Source organism: Taeniopygia guttata, chromosome 19 (assembly GCF_048771995.1).
Source record: "Taeniopygia guttata chromosome 19, bTaeGut7.mat, whole genome shotgun sequence".
Lineage (NCBI taxonomy): Eukaryota > Metazoa > Chordata > Aves > Passeriformes > Estrildidae > Taeniopygia > Taeniopygia guttata.
Window position 1 is genome coordinate 10,170,699 of NC_133044.1, and position 16,247 is coordinate 10,186,945.

Consider the following 16,247-nt stretch of genomic DNA (forward strand, 5'->3'; position numbering starts at 1 on the left):
CCCTGGCCTGCTGCTCTCACAGGGGAAATAAACTGAACCCTTCAATCATTTAAAAACTCTCCAAACCCCAAGAGCTGCTGAGCAGCAGCTCCTGAAGTGTGAGCTGCTGTCTGATCCCATCTACTTCTGCCAGGCCTGGGGGGACACCTCAGCCTTACTCTTGTTGATGGGAGCTGCAGAAATCAAAGCACATCTCCTTAGCCAAGGAGGAAAAAAAGCAGATTGGAAATCCAGACCCAGTGCAGGACAGCAGGGAACCTGAGGAGAAGCCAGACTCCCCCTCCAGAGCCCTGGATTTTACCAGACTCTTGATTTGCTTTGCTGCCATTTCCTCAGCTCATACATTCCAGCCTCTTCTTGTGAAAAATGAGAGCCAGACAACAGGGAGGACGGGGAATGCAGCAAAGGAAGGCTGTGGAGAAAGGAGCTGCAATGAACCCTGAAGAAGCCATCAGCTCCCTCAGAAGGGGTGGGAAGGGTCCCTCCTGCACCCCAGCACCCAAAGGCAGGGTGTTTTCACTGCTGGGCTGGAATGGCCATTCCTGGGCTTGGCCAGACCCAGGCTGGGCTCCTGGGAGCTCCTCAGGGAGCACTGAAAGCACTCGGGTGTGGGAGTCCAGGGCTTCCCTCTGGCTGCCCTGGCAGGGCTGGGACCCTGGCAGGGGTCAGGAACCCCCCTGGACAGAGCCCCCAGAGACACTGGCTGTGATCTCTGTCCATGGAAAAGAGTTTTCAATCTTACAGGATGAATTACAAGCTCTGAGTGTTTGATATAAGTAATAATTAAGTGTGGCATGGGTGCAAAATTTTAGGATTCTAGATTAGGGGTTCAGAGGGGAGAAGATGGAGGAAATTGGGTGTGTCTTGTCCTTTTCTCCTTCTTCATGCCCTCCGTGTTTCACTGTGGTGTTGGCATTTTTCTGTTGGTTCAGGCTGGGGACACACTGTCCAACGTAGGTGACAGATATTGGCACGTTATTGTAAATCCAGCACAGGTAGTTTGTGGTATTTAATGTTTGTACCATCCCACTGAGGGCAGAGCCCCACACGCTGCCCTGCAGGACAGAGCTGTGGCAGGGCAGCAGAACATGTTAGAGATAAACAGAATAAACAACCTTGAAACCAGCACAGATGAATTATGGCTTCTTCTTTGGCAATGGGGCTGAAAGACAGAGACTTTCTACAACCTCAGAATCATCAGTAGCTCAGATTCTGACAAATGGGAGCCTGAGGGCACAGGGGTGCCTGGGGTGTGACCCCACTCCTGGAGCTCCTCTGCCAGGATGGGAGGGATCCCTGCTCACCCCTGGCCCTGCTCCTGTGCCCTTGGCTTGGCTGGAAAAGAACCATCCCGAGGTCCTGCAGAGCTTTCCCCAAAGCAGACCCGGCCCCTCCAGACACCTCATCAGCTCCCAGCCCTGCTTGGATTTGCTCTTTCTGTGGAAGCTGGGACCTGGCCAGCCAAAATCTGCACGTTTGCCACACCTTCAGGGCAGAACTGAGTGAAAAAGCTCAGACTCAAAATGAAACACTCTGTTTTGGAACAGAATAAGGATTCTTTCTTTCTTTCCTAGCTTCCGATTCATGGCAGAAAAATGCAAAAATTCAAATGTGCTGATTTGGCTCAAATTAAAAAAAAAAAAAAAAAGAAAAAAAGTAAGGGCATCTATTTATTTTTAAACTCCAGTAAACTGCAGAATCCCCTATTTGCAGAGCTGCACTGGGAGGCAGTGCCTGTCCTGAGGCTGTTAACTCTCCCTGCAGTCTCTGAGAAGCAGATTTGTACCATCAAATGTTGTTTGCCCTGTGCTTCAGAGAGGGAACCTCAGCCCATCTCACTTCCACTTCCCCCAGGAGCAAAGCAGGACAGAACATCCAACTCTCTGTATTTTCTCATTTTCCCTCCTGCAAAAATCAAATGTACAAAGCAGTGACCAGCACTGCTGAGCACTGCTGCTGGACATTGCATCCCTCAGACACGTCTCCAAGGCAGAAATTGCTGTGTCCCCACACAGCACCATCCCCTCCTCGAGTGCAAACGTGAGGAATTGCTGAGCACAAAACTGCCCCAAGCCTTTTGTACCTCCGGGAAGTGGCAGCAATTCCCATCAGTCCCAGAGCCCGTCCCTGCTCCTCCCTGCCCAGAGCTCTTCACACAATCTCACACCCGGGATTAGATGTTGTTGAAAGGAAAATAATGAGATTTGTGTTTCCTCGCAAATTAAAAAGAAATTGCCCAAAAGAATGATCCTAAAATACAAAATACTGCCTCATCCCAGATGTTTCTAATAGGCTTGTGTTCTAATGGCTTATTTAGAGAGACTTTTCCTAAATGACATCTTAATGATGTGCATTCAGGGCCATGAGACACAAATATAATCCACTACCAAAGCTTGGAGGTTTTCTTTCTTTTGTTCTTTTTTTTTTTCCCCCGAATTGTTATCAAAATAAAGGAGACATTTTCAGAAAGCCTTTGTGCTGTTCCGCACTACAAAAGAGTGAAAATTCCAAATGTCAACGTTTCTGGGAGTTCTTTTTCTTGCTTTTACTTGGCTTTTGCTGTCTGTGCCCCTTGAGCAGCTCCCTGCTTGTCCAGCCCATCCCAATTCCAGCCAGATTTGGATCCCACCTGCTCTTCCCACTGGTGGATGTGCCCCAATGCAGAGCTGTGCACGGAGCTCTGGGATCTCCTGTGCTGTCATTCTGAGTTTGCTTCATGTGATGCTCCTGTGGGTCCTGCTGCTGCCCCAGCACTGCCACTGTCCCTCCCTTTTGTCCCTCTCAGCTGGGTCCAGGCCACAGGAGCCTTTCAGAGGGGTGAGCAGGAGAGCAAGGCAGGCAGAGAGGTGCTGGCTCAGCTCATGCCCAAACCCCACCTGCAGCAAGGCCCAGGGTGCCCCAGAGAGGCCCTGGCTGAGCCCTCCCTGCCCAGCATCACCCTGCCAGGACCTTGGGCTGAGCTCACCTGCCAAAACCACAGCTCAGCTTTACCTCATTCCATCTGGAGAGTGAACAACCTGAGCCAGGCTGGCACCAGCCCTGGGAGCTGCACTGCTCTCACCCTGCAGTGGCTGTGCTGGCACTGAGGGCTCCCAGAGTGTTCCAAAACTGCAGCTCCTGCCTGCCCCAGGAGCTCTGCTGCTCTCCCCGTGCTCCCAGATATTCCCTGTGCCCCTGGGCATTCCCTGTGCCCATGGACATTCCCTGTGCCCCTGGATATTCCCTGTGCCCCTGGGCACTCCCTGTGCTCCTGGGCACTCCCTGTGTCCCTGGGCATTCCCTGTGCCCATGGACATTCCCTGTGCCCCTGGGCATTCCCTGTTCAACTGGGCATTCCCTGTGCCCCTGGGCATTCCCTGTGCCCCTGGACATTCCCTGTGCCCCTGGGCACTCCCTGTGCCCATGGACTGGATCAGGAAGCAAAGGGGGCTGAGCTCTCCTGTCCATCCCCGCTGTTCCCAGAGCATCCTTGTCCCTCCCAGCCCTGGCTGAGGGTCCCTGCAGCCCTGCACAGCCCTGGCAGCCCCACAGTCCCTGGCACAGGGGCACCCCATGGATGGGTGTCCAAGGCTGGACTTCCAAGGGCTCTTGCAGACCCACTTTGATGTCCCCAAAGGCAGAGCTGGAACCTGCTGGGCCCCTGCTCCATGCCCAGGTGCCCCGGACCTGTGGGAACAGCAAATCCAAGGCTGGAGGCAGCTGCTGCCCCCAGCTCCTCCCCACCTCAAACCCTCTGTCCTCTGCTCCCCCCAGCTCCTCCCCACCTCAAACCCTCTGTTCTCTGCTCCCTCCCACTCCTCCTGCCCCATCCCAGTGGGGCACAGCCCCCCCTGTTCCTCCCTCCTCTCCTGCTTCCCCCAGGCTGACCTTTTGGGAAGATGCAGTGCAGATCCCGGCCTGTTGGAATCTGGGCTTGGTTTAGGGGTTCTGGCTGGTGGTAAAGTCTTTTTTCTAACTTGTGCTTTTAAAGAAAACTTAGTCATTTCTTGTTGTTTGGTTTTAAGGCAGTTTATTGTAAGCTATTTAAAAGATTGTCTTTTTTGGCTATTGGGGTTTGGTTAGTAGCTGAGGCAGAGGCACACACACCCTTAACACCCTTTTTGACTGCTGTCTTTTCTTTCTCTCCCTCCACCCTTGGGCTGCTGTTATTTTTTATGTGGTCTATTACATGATAAATGTTTACAGTTTTTTTTATAATACTTATTACTTATATTAAATGGTGCTCTTCTATTTTAAACTAATCTATTAGTGCTAATATTATTAAGAACATGAAGGTAAGGAAGAAGAGAGAGGAGGAACAGGACTGACTTACATTCTTTTATTTTAAAACTTCTGACCCTTATGTATAAAGTAAACCCCCACCCCTGTACAGGTGTTAAAACCCCCCTGGTACAACACTAAAGAATTCTTCTCTTTACTTTGTGACTACTTCTACTCTAATATCTAAACTTTTGTGACTTCTTGTTCTTCCTGCAAGGTTGGTAAATCATTCCATGGCTCAAACCCAAAATCACAGCTGTTTCCAGCTGCCTGCCAGGGTCTCAAATGCTTCTGACCTGGGCCCAGAACATCCAGAAAGGTCTGAGGGACATTTTGAGTTCCGACACTGAGGGAGCATCCTTGCACACTCCAGCTACTGAACCCAGCCCTGGCACCTCTCCTCTCTGAGCTGGGGCTGGGATGGCTCAGGAGCCACGTCTGGGCAAGGGGAAGTGGCAAACGCAGAATTCCAGCCAGAGGGAGAGGACAGCCAGGTTTCATTCCTGGTACTGCTGACATCCCTACTGGCTGCACAGCCTGGCCTCAGCACAGGAGAGGCACTTGGTGACCCACAGGGACATGGGGACAGTGTCCCCCAGCAGAGCCCTGGGGGTGATGGACGTTCCCTGGAGCAGCAGGGCTGGGATCCTGGCAGTGCCAGGGCTGTGTCCCCACCCCAAGGCAGGAGCACCGAGCAGGACAGCTGGTGAGGATTCCAAAGGTTCGGCTGGATGGCATCTGGAAAAAGCCCTGCAAAGGCAGCAGGTGAGACCCTCTCAGCCATGCCAGGACCTTGTGCCACCCCTGTGTCACCAGCAGGGACCACAGGGACATGGGCAGCGGGGAATCCAGGCACAGGCACTGCTCATGGGGAGCAGGAGCCACAGAGGAGGCTCTGGCAGCTCCTGTGGTTCCTTCTCCCCTTCCCAAATCCCGGTAAACTGAGGCAGAGACATCAGCGACAGCCAAAACATCCCAGGGAAGGACTGTGAAAGAGATCTGTCCTTCTGCTTCTCCAGTGTACATCTAACCCCTAAACAACCCCTTATTTAGGGGGAAACCTATTTCTGCATGCTCCCCTGTGCAGACTCAGTGGGGTGTTGCAGGGCTGTGTGCCTTGGAGAGGAGACATCCATTCTGCTGGGCTGGGCTTGATTACAGCTGCTGTGCTGAAGGGAATGTCACCTCCTGGCTGAAATCCCTGTCCCCTCAGCCCCAGGGACACCTGGCACTGCACTGCCCCACCAGGCCGAGTACCAGGACCGTCTCCAGACCCTGCAGGATTCTGAATTCAGGCTAATTAAAAGGAGGATCTGCAAAGGCCAACTAAGACCCTGTGTGAGTGGGCAGAGCCGTGGCAGCCCCACGGACCCCTCGTGTCCATCCTCTGCACCCAGGGCTGCCCTGCTGGGATCCACCAGAGCCATCCCTGTGCCAGCTCCTCCTCTGGCAGCGTGGCCAGCCTTGTCCCAGCCTCCCTGAGCTCCTGAGCCCAGCACTGAGAGGCCCCAAGAACTGAAATAAAGAGTGAACCTTTAGCTCAGCACTCAGTGCCACCAAGGGATGCCGAAGGCAGATGAAATCCAGGGAAAAGGCCAGGCTTGTGCCTCTGCCTGTGCTGTTAAATGGGGAGAAATGGTTTTTCAGAGGGATTTTCAGCTGGGAACCAACTGCTTGAGTCCCCAGAGCTGCTGTGGCTTCTGTAGCACTGAGGTGTCTCCAGGGCCTCACTCCTGTGGCTGGGGAAGGAGCTGGATGGTTGGGACAATTCCCACCTGATCCCAAGGAGAGATCCCACCCTTTATGGGGTGGGAGGGATGTTCAAAGTCTGTTCCTGTGGCACTACCAGCCCTGCCCAGCCCCAAAAGCCTCAGGCAGGAGCTGATTCCTCCCTTTGCCAGGGAAAGATGCTCTGGACAGACTGACCTCATCCCAAAGGATCCCTGGGAGCTGGGCCAGCAGGGAATGATGTGCCTGGGACCTGGCTGGGTGTGCACAGCACAGCAACACCTCCCTGAATCCACAGCTCTTCCCCTCCTGGAAAATGGGGGACACAGAGGCATTCTGCCTCCAGGGAATGGCCAGGGAATGGCCAGGGAATGGCCAGGGAATGGCCAGGGAATATTCAGGGAATGGCACAGGGAATGGCCAGGGAATCTCCAGGGAATGGCCAGGGAATGGCCAGGGAATGGCCAGGGAACGGCCAGGGAATGGCCAGGGAATATTCAGGGAATGGCCAGGGAATGTCCAGGGAATGTCCAGGGAATCTCACAGCTCTGGGATGGAGGAACCCTGTCCCAAGCAGCAGTGGAACTCCCTGGGGAGCAGCAGGTGAGGATGAGACCCCTCACTTCATCCTCATCATCAAGTGCATCCAGGAAGACTTCCTGGAACAGCAGGGACTTGCTAAACCCAGGTTTAACACCAGGGATCGAAGGACTTGTAAAATTAATGATCCAGCTTAGGAGCGTGCATCAAAAATTAAAAAGCCCTATTAAAAATTGGATAAACGTGTCACAGCCAGACTGAAATGCATTTTATGGTAGGTTTAGCTCCTGGTGAGGATTTGCTGCATTCCTGTGGCCGGAGGGGACACAAGGCAGCGAATTCCCAGCCACAGGAGCATCAGCCTGGCAAGATCCATGGAATGCCAGGGAGCACCAAAGCCTCAGCAGCACCTCTGGTGAAAGATCCAAAAGGAGCTGCACCCAGGCACGGTTTGGATCCCTCTCCCCAAATCCATCATTTTTCCAGCTCAAACAGGCTCCATCTCCAGTACAGGAATCCAGGAGTCCTCCAGCCCTGCCCAAGGATATCTGAATATCCCCCCAGTCTCACCAGCCTGTTCCCAAACTGTGTCAGCATAGCTGGAGCTCAAACCGTCCCTTTAATTGTTGTCCAGATGGTGTCCCTGTCATTTTAATTTGTTGGCAGCCGATCCCATTTTATTTGTGCTCTCTTGCTGCAAGGACTCTTTCCTTGGAGATGCTGCTGATGCCTGTTCCTGCATTTTGGGGGGCAGGGAGTCCAGGAGACAAATTCCCCCTTGGCAGGGGGTGTGGGACAGGCTGGGTTTGTCCTCCTGGAAAATCAACCTGCCAAGGTCCAGGCTCCTTGTGCAGGGCTTGGGATGTAAAACAGAATGGAAATATTGTTTTTTCCTGGATCTTCCCCCCATCCAAAGTTTTCTGCCACCCTCCTGCTGAGAAGCTCCAGTGCTGGAGGATCTCCGAGTTCATCCCCAGCTCCCCATGGCAAGGCAGCAGCTCAGGAACCTGGGGTTCCTCTGCAGACCTCCTGTGCTCCCACCCTTTGGGGTGCTCACACTGCCCGGCCTGTCTGGGGGGGGAAGTGAAGCCAATTCCAGGCAAAAGGAGCTTTCCTGGAGGCTGAAGGGTCCGTGGCACATGGGCCCTGCTGCCACAGGGAAGGATTCTCAAAGGGAGCTGTGCTGGGCAGGGCATCCCCTCAGCCACGGCTCCCAGGAATGCTGGCACCACTCCTGGTGGGACAGAGCTCAGGGAATGACACACAAACCTCTGCCTTGGGGGATCCCTGCAGCCTCCTCCGGGCTGAGCTGCCACAGCTCAGGGACAGGGACACACCCCATCCCCATCCAGGATCTCTCTGGAGCAAATAGGAATCTGCAACCCAAGAATTCCTGCAGAATTCTCGGCGAGGGCACTGAGGCCCTGGCACAGGTGCCCAGAGCAGCTCCTGGATCCCTGGCAGTGCCCCAGGCCAGGCTGGACAGGGCTGGGAGCAGCCTGGGACAGTGGGAGGTGTCCCTGCCATGGCAGGGGTGGCACTGGAGGGGCTTTAAGATCCCTTCCACTCCTTTCCTTTTCCTCCAAACCTTTCTAGGATTCTGTGATCCTCAGAGAATTAACACCGCATCAGATTTTTATAATTTCTTTAGGGAGGCTGCTTTATACCTGGAACTCCCGAGTCTCAAGGAAATCCACTCTGGAATTCCAGGCTGTAGCTGGAGAACTGGCAGAAGGAGCTCAGCAGAAGGGAGAGACAGAGCTGCTCCTGTCCCCAGCAGCCTGGGCACAGTGCTGGCACAGTTTGGTATTCAGGAACATGAAACCCCATCACAGCTCAGTAGCAGACAGAAATAATTCCATTTCCAGCCATGGCCACTCACGGCAGCAGCACTGAGGATGAACCTCCCTTGGAAGAGCTCTGGGAAACAGCAAATGAGCTTTATCCAGACCCAGGCACTGCATTAATGCTTGCAGGGCTTGCACTGAGCGTGGACTTGGGGAGCTGTGCAGGGATCCATGTCCAGAGCCTTTCCTTTCCTTTCCTTTCCTTTCCTTTCCTTTCCTTTCCTTTCCTTTCCTTTCCTTTCCTTTCCTTTCCTTTCCTTTCCTTTCCTTTCCTTTCCTTTCCTTTCCTTTCCTTTCCTTTCCTTTCCTTTCCTTTCCTTTCCTTTCCTTTCCTTTCCTTTCCTTTCCTTTCCTTTCCTTTCCTTTCCTTTCCTTTCCTTTCCTTTCCTTTCCTTTCCTTTCCTTTCCTTTCCTTTCCTTTCCTTTCCTTTCCTTTCCTTTCCTTTCCTTTCCTTTCCTTTCCTTTCCTTTCCTTTCCTTTCCTTTCCTTTCCTTTCCTTTCCTTTCCTTTCCTTTCCTTTCCTTTCCTTTCCTTTCCTTTCCTTTCCTTTCCTTTCCTTTCCTTTCCTTTCCTTTCCTTTCCTTTCCTTTCCTTTCCTTTCCTTTCCTTTCCTTTCCTTTCCTTTCCTTTCCTTTCCTTTCCTTTCCTTTCCTTTCCTTTCCTTTCCTTTCCTTTCCTTTCCTTTCCTTTCCTTTCCTTTCCTTTCCTTTCCTTTCCTTTCCTTTCCTTTCCTTTCCTTTCCTTTCCTTTCCTTATTTCCCAGGTGTTTTCCCTCTCCCTGGAGCCCAGCAGCCTCAGCCTGTTGCTGCTCCATGACTCAGCCCTGACTAATTCCTGTCTCCCCTGGGTCTCCCTCCTGCTCCTGCTCCCCGGATCCCACCTGGAACACCAAAGACAATCAGATAATCCCAGCTGGGGAGGCTGGAAGGACTGTCCCTGTCCCTGTCCCTGTCCCTGTCCCTGTCCCTGTCCCTGTCCCTGTCCCTGTCCCTCTGGACCAGCCCCAGGCTCCTGGCTCACAGGGTTTGTTAAATTACAGCCCCAAAAGAGCCTGGCTGGTGATAGGGCCCTGCAGGACACGGCCCCTCCTTGCCAGGGCTCTCAACACCCCAGGACTGTCACCAGATGTGACACCAGAGCCTGGCCTGGGCTGGCTTCCAGCAGCAGGGTTAGGATGGCACAGCCGTGTTTGTGATGTTGGGCCATTTTATCCAGGCTGTGCGACCCCAGAGTGTCCCCAGAGCGTCCCCAGAGTGTCCCCAGAGTGTCCCCAGAGTGTCCCTACAGTGTCCCCACAGTGTCCCCAGCCCTGCCAGCCCGTGAGCCCCTGGCCCTGCCTGCGTTGCTGGCCAGCAGGAGACAGTGCTCATCCCACTCCGTGTGGTGCAACACTTAGCCAGGACCCTTAAATTCCCTTCAATTCCCTCAGGAGCTGCTGGGAGTGACTCAGGAGCTGCTCAGGGATGTCTTCTCCACCCAGGACAGAGAGACCAGCTGAGGGAAGAAAAAGCAGAACTCAGGCACCCGCTGTGGTTTGTAACCCACAGGGATGGAAAAGGCTCCTGGTGAGGGAAGTCCCCACGTTCCTGTCCTGTGTTCCCCTGCATCCCAAGCTCCTGCAGCCCCTTTTCCTTGTCCTGCTCTGCTCACACCTGCACTTCAAGCAGGCACAACCCTGCACTGCCACCCTGGAGCTCAACTTTGGGGGCTGGTCTGTGACCTCAGCCCTCCCTGCAGCTCCTGAAAGGTGGCTGTGCTCAGGTGGGGTTGGGCTCTTTCTCCAGGAACTGACAGAACCGGAACACACATCTCAATCTGCACCAAGGGAAACTCAGGTTGGATATTAGGAAGAAGTTTTTTACAGAAAGGTGATAAAGTTCTGGAATGGCTGCCCAGGGAGGTGGTGGAGTCCCCACCCCTGGGTGTGTTTAACAAAGCCTGGATGTGACACTGGGTGCCAGGGTTTAGTTGAACTGTTGGGGCTGGGTTGGACTTGATGATCCTGAAGGTCTCTTCCAACCCAGTGATTTCTGTATGAAGCCCAAAAATCTCCCCCAGTCTAGAAAAAACCCTACAGACACCCCAGCCCCACCTGAGGCAGGAGCTCCATTCCACCGATGCCAGCACTGCCCTGCAACATTTCCTCCTGCTGATTCCAAAGGCACCTGGCTCAGGAAAGGATTTGTTGGGATGTCTGCCTGGACAAATGCCATGGTTCACATCTGGGTTTCTCTGCAAGGCCCTGCTTGCATCTCCCCCAAGCCTGTTTATCATGCATGTGCCTCCCTTCAGGTGAGATTTGTCACATTCCCACTCTGGAAATGTTTTTCCCTCCTGACAATACCCTTTAGATAGTGCCTGTGGAGGTGGATGACTCAAGCTTGACATGATTATTTCCATCCAGCATTTTTTATTAAAAATACTCCTGATGGTTCAGAACGTGAGGACAGGAGCTGCCTTGAAAGGGACGTGGAAAGCTCAGAGTCTGCACAAACTGTGCCATGATTTTATGTCAACCACCAAGAGCCAGAAAATCTGTGTAAAACAGCCCCTCCCGGCCTGAATTTATCATTTCGTGCATAGAAACCTCCAAGCACGTGGCAGTAACATCCACCCCAGACCCCTCCATGCTCCAAGTGGTCATGGTGCCACTTCCAGACCTGGGCTGGCTTTCAGAGGCTGGAATGGCTGCCAGAGGGCAGGGATGGGTGGGATATTGGGAATTAGGAATTGTTCCCTGAGAGGGTGGCACAGGTGCCCAGAGCAGCTGTGGCTGCCCCTGGATCCCTGGCAGTGCCCAAGGCCAGGCTGGACAGGGCTGGAGCAGCCTGGGACAGTGGGAGGTGTCCCTGCCATGGCAGGGGTGGCACTGGATGGGCTTTGAAGTCCATTCCAACCCAAACCATTCTGGGATTCTGGGATTCTGAATATTTATTTGGAAAATAACCTCTCAGTGAAGAAGCAGAGCAGCACTTTGTGTGTTCATCCCAAGCCCTGGGCTCTTCCCCCTTACAGTACTTGAAATCAGAGCTCTTTTCCACCTCCTGATCTGCCTATTCTCCTCCAGCCCCCACCTGCAGCTGAAACAGGGAGAACTCCTGGGAATTCCCTGCAGGATGAGCTGGGAGGGGGTCAGGCTGCAGCACTGTCCCCCTGCAGCATCCCAGAAACCCTTCCCAAATGAACAGTGCTGACACACACCGTGCCAGACACAGAAAAATAAAAAGAAATCTGCTGGAAAGAACCCAACAGATCAGGCACTTGTTGGAGCCTTGAGTGCAGAACAATGTTACAGAAAATTCCCAGTGACTCCTCCAGCTCCAAACCTATCATAATTTCATCTGTGTGACTGGAATTTCTCAATAGGCTGGAACTCCCTCAGGACCAAAATCTCATTGAAAAAGAAACCAAGGAGAATTTTGGCATCTCTTCCCCAGCCTGGGAGATGAAATGCAAATCTGTTATTGGCATCGAGCTCTCACAGCTTGATCCATCCACAGAGCTCCAATAGCCTGACATTAACTTCTCAAGGAAGAACATTTTGTTACTCATCCTCAGACAGTTTATGCTTAAAGGCAGAAAGACTAATTCTGTTTGGGGTTTGGGCAGTGAACCTTCCCCAATTACCAGCACAGTCAGGCGCTGATCTGGTATTAGAGACAAAACACAGGGAGATGGAGACTGCTGACTTCATTTTAAATATAAATTCCAGAGGCTGAATACTGCTGGCACATGGAAAAGCACCTCCAGCTTCTTCTGCTGCCCTGGCTTTTCAGACACTCATCGCTTTGGTGCCACTGCTGTGTTTGCAGGTGGAAGAAGATGACCTGAGGTGTGCTGAGGTCCCAGAGCTGGGGACATCCTCACGCCAAAGGCACAAAGAGGGGTGGGAGAGCACGGGAAAAGCAGGGAATAAATGGATGCTGAGGTGAAGAGCTGTGCCCAACCTCCCGGAGTGAGAGGAGAGAACGATCCTCAGTGGGATCCCACCTCAGTGGGACTGCAGCTAACAGCACTGGGCTGCTCCTTCTCCCGAGGCGGCTCCTCCTCCCTCATTGGGACAGCAGGGGAAGGGGGATTGGGGCTGGATTTCCTTCCCTGACCTGGCACAGCCCGGTTCCCTGACCCAGCACAGCCTGGTTCCCTTCCCTAACTCAGTCCAGCCCGGTTCCCTGACCCGGCACAGCCTGGTTCCCTGACCCAGCCCAATTCCCTGACCCATCCTGGTTCCCTGACCCATCCCAGTTCCCTGACCCAGCCCAGTTCCCTTCCCTGGCCCAGCCTGGTTTCCATGCACACAGGGGACGCAGAGCAGGGACGAGCATCCCCTGTGCCCTGCCTGGCCCTGCCAGGGCTTCCAGCCCTGTGGCCACTGGAAGCAGCTCCTGACAGATCTCTGCAAATCTCACAGGCAGTTCCAGCAGCCGTGCTTGAATGGGAACAGGACTAAAAGTCAATCCTTGTTTGTGCTTGGAGTGAGTGCAGGACCTCCTCCCACCTCATGTGTGCTCAGCAGCCCCAGCAACACACACAGGGATGGGGCAAAGCTGTGCCTTGGCCGTGCCATTGGCATCTTTGGGGTGAGGAGAACTTGAGCCAGCTCAGTTCAGCTGAGCTCAAACCTTCAAGCCAAGCTCCAGGAGAAGAGCCCAGAATGTGACTTTGGCAGTGCTGGGGTTTCTGGGTCTGAGCTGAGCTGCACTGAAGTAGTTTCTCAGTTTCTCAGGTTGTCTCTCACCTAAGCTGTGGCCTCACACCCTCATTGGGAAGAGGAAAACACTGTTGGTACCTGAGCTAAATTCATGTCAAGCTCACAAACCCAAATCCAAAGGCTCTGAGGTGGAAAGGCTGGGAAATGAAGGTTTGATTTACCAAAGCACATAAGAAAAGGGGCAGGGTGGTCAGAAATGTTGGCCTCCTGTTTCTCCAAAATGCCTCCAGGCTGTTCTAGAAGGACCAGTTCCACTTTGCACCCTTCCCTTGATCCTTCCCTCAAAAAATTCTCCATGGACACCACTGATTCTGACCATGGCTTGTACCAAGTGTCCACTGGAGAGCAAACCAAGAGCTCCAATGCATTCCACAATGCTCAACAACATTAATTCTTCACCTCAGAAATTCTCCTGGTGAACCACAAATCCTCTACAAAAGAGACCTTCTACCCTGAACCCGATGGGGACCTGAACCTCTGCCTGGCCACACATCCTGGGCCAGGGCAGAGAGGATTAACAGCAGCAGCTTCCAGGGGGAAAATGATGGGATCCTCCAGGCAGCACATGTGGACAGCCTTCCCGATGGCCTGTGCCAGACTAAGGCTGCTCTGTGCTCCCTACCACTGAACTGGAAAATGGAATTTTAAAGCTCTTTCCATCTTCTTAAGCCACAATCCACCTCCATGCAACTTCTTACCCCGAGACGTGGAGAGGAACCTCCCTTTGGGAAGGCCTCAAAGCAAATGAGACTTGGTGGGAAGAACAGACTCAACTCTGCAGAGTCCCAGGGAAGGCTAAAGCCATCTTTGGGGCAGCATGACCCTAAATTTTCTCATTTTGCCCATAAAATGCAGGCTTAATATACCAAAAAGCTGCAGAGGGACAAAAAAGCTAAGACTAAAATCACTCCATAGCTCCCAACGCAGCTTTGCTCAGGGGTGTTCTCTGTGAACCTGATCTGCTGAGCCATCCCACGTCCCAGCTGCCCTTTTCCACCACGGAGAAGGTGCAGGGGAGCCTTGTCCCCACCCAGAGCCCCATCCAGCTCTCCATCCAACTCACCATCCAGCTCCTCCACCGAGATGTTGGCCAGCTGCTCGCTGTCGCTGCCGGCCGAGAGCGAGCGGTTCAGGTAATTGCCCTTGTACAACAAGCCAGCTGTCACATGGTGGAATGGCATCTTCTCCCTGCCACCAAAACGGGGAAAAGAGAGGGTCATTGTCATTATCTGCCTTTGTTTGGTGGCAATGCAGCAAAGCCTGGCCTGGAGGAGGGCTGGAGCAGCACCCCAGGCTGCAGGTGGGTGTGTGAGAGGTGGGATGAGCCCGGAGCCGGGGTCTGAAGGAACAAACAGCAAAGCAGCTGCTGCCTCTGGGTGCTGGAAAAGAGTGAGGGGAGCCAGAGCAGTGGAGCCTTAGGGAAACAGGATTTCCAACACTCAGCCCGCAGATTTCAGCCTTGGAAATAATTACAGAATCACAGAATCACAGAATCACAGAATAATGAGGTTGGAGGAGACCTCTAAGATCACCAAGTCCAGCCCATGCCCTAACACCACAACTAGACCATAGCACCAAGTGCCAAGTCCAGTCTTTTTTTAAACATATCCAGAGATGGTGATTCCACCACCTCCCTAGGAAGACAGTTCCAGTATTTTATTATTCTTTCAGTGAAAATTTTTTTCCTAATATCCAACCTAAACCTTCCCTGACATAGCTGAGGCCGTGTCCTCTTGTTTTACAGAGAGCACAGGGCTCTGCACGGACTTGCAGTAGCAGGTCACAGCACCCTGGAGTGTTTGGGTTGGAGAGGACCTTAAAGCCCATCCTGAAGCACCCCTGCATGGTCAGGGACACTTTCCACAATCCCAGGGTGCTCCAAGCCCCATCCAGCCTGGCCTTGGGCACTGCCAGGGATCCAGGGGCAGCCCCAAGTGCTGCCCAGCAGCTTCCAAAGGCAGGGAAGGGTCTGGACAGCCCTGAGACCCCACCTGGAACATGCAGCCCCCTCAGAGGCTCCAGCCAACCGCCCTGAGCAAGGTGTTTGTCACTGCAGGGCACCAGCTCCACACCCCACTGAGAGCAGAACATCCACACTGGAGCAGGGCCCCACAAAGAACATTCCCATCTCCCAAATCTGACAGCTGAGGAGCAGTGTTTGCAAACCCCACAGGTCCCAGCCCCGGGGAAGGGCAGGAGTGGGGATTACTGTCAGCAGCACTCACTCTGTGATTCAGGAGTTTGCCAAAGTCAATTGAAATATTAAGAGGAAGATTTGTCATGCCCAGGGCTGGATTCAATCAGCACAAGCTCATCCCGGGCCTATTGTGCTGCACATTTCCAGCAGCAATAAATCAGCAGAGTCCCCAGAGCCACCCTGAGCTGGCCAGGGACTCTCTGGGGCTGGAGGTGGCCAGGACAAGCTGGGAGTGCCTCTGGAAGCCACCAGTGCCCCCAGTGCACGGGGCAGGGGCTGCTCAGAGCCCGCCCTGGGCGCTGGCACGTTCTGTGCCCCAGGAAGAGGTGCCACCTCTGGAATGCTGCTCCAGCCAGCAGCACCAGGGTGATCTGGCTGTGCCTCAGCCAATGAGCCAAATATACAGACAGCACAGATGGATTCATTGGGAACCGAAGCCTTCCTGCTGCCCGGGCTGGGAACAGCTTTGACAAGACCCCTCAGTGTGGGAATCCAGAGCTTCCCTCTGGCTGCCCTGGCTGCCCTGGGACCCTGGCAGGGGTCAGGAACCCCCCTGGACAGAGCCCCCAGAGACACTGGCTGTGATCTTTGTTCATGGAAAAGAGTTTTCAATCTTACAGGATGAATTACCAGCTCTGAGTGTTTGATATCAGTAATAATTAAGTGTGGCACGGGTGCAAAAGTAAAATTTTAGGATTCTAGATGAGGGGTCCAAAGGGGACAAGATGGAGGAAATTGGGTGTGTCTTGTCCTTTTTCTCCTTCTTCATGCCCTCCATGTTTCACTGTGGTGTTGGCATTTTTCTGTTGGTTCAGGCTGGGGACACACTGTCCAACGTAGGTGACAGATATTGGCACGTTATTGTAAATCCAGCACAGGTAGTTTGTGGTATTTAATGTTTGTACCATCCCACTGAGGGCAGAGCCCCACACGCTGCCCTGCAGGACAGAGCTGCGGCAGGGC

General features: G+C 53.5%; 1 protein-coding gene across 5 annotated transcripts in view; it reads right to left on the bottom strand.

Moving 5' to 3' along the window:
- Positions 1-16,247, bottom strand: part of CALN1 (calneuron 1) — a 153,261-nt gene that overhangs the window by 93,611 nt on the left and 43,403 nt on the right. For all 5 annotated transcript variants that reach the window (XM_072937192.1, XM_072937195.1, XM_072937194.1 and 2 more), the window contains 1 exon segment: positions 14,151-14,275. In XM_072937192.1, coding sequence (XP_072793293.1) covers positions 14,151-14,275 — 125 coding nt within the window.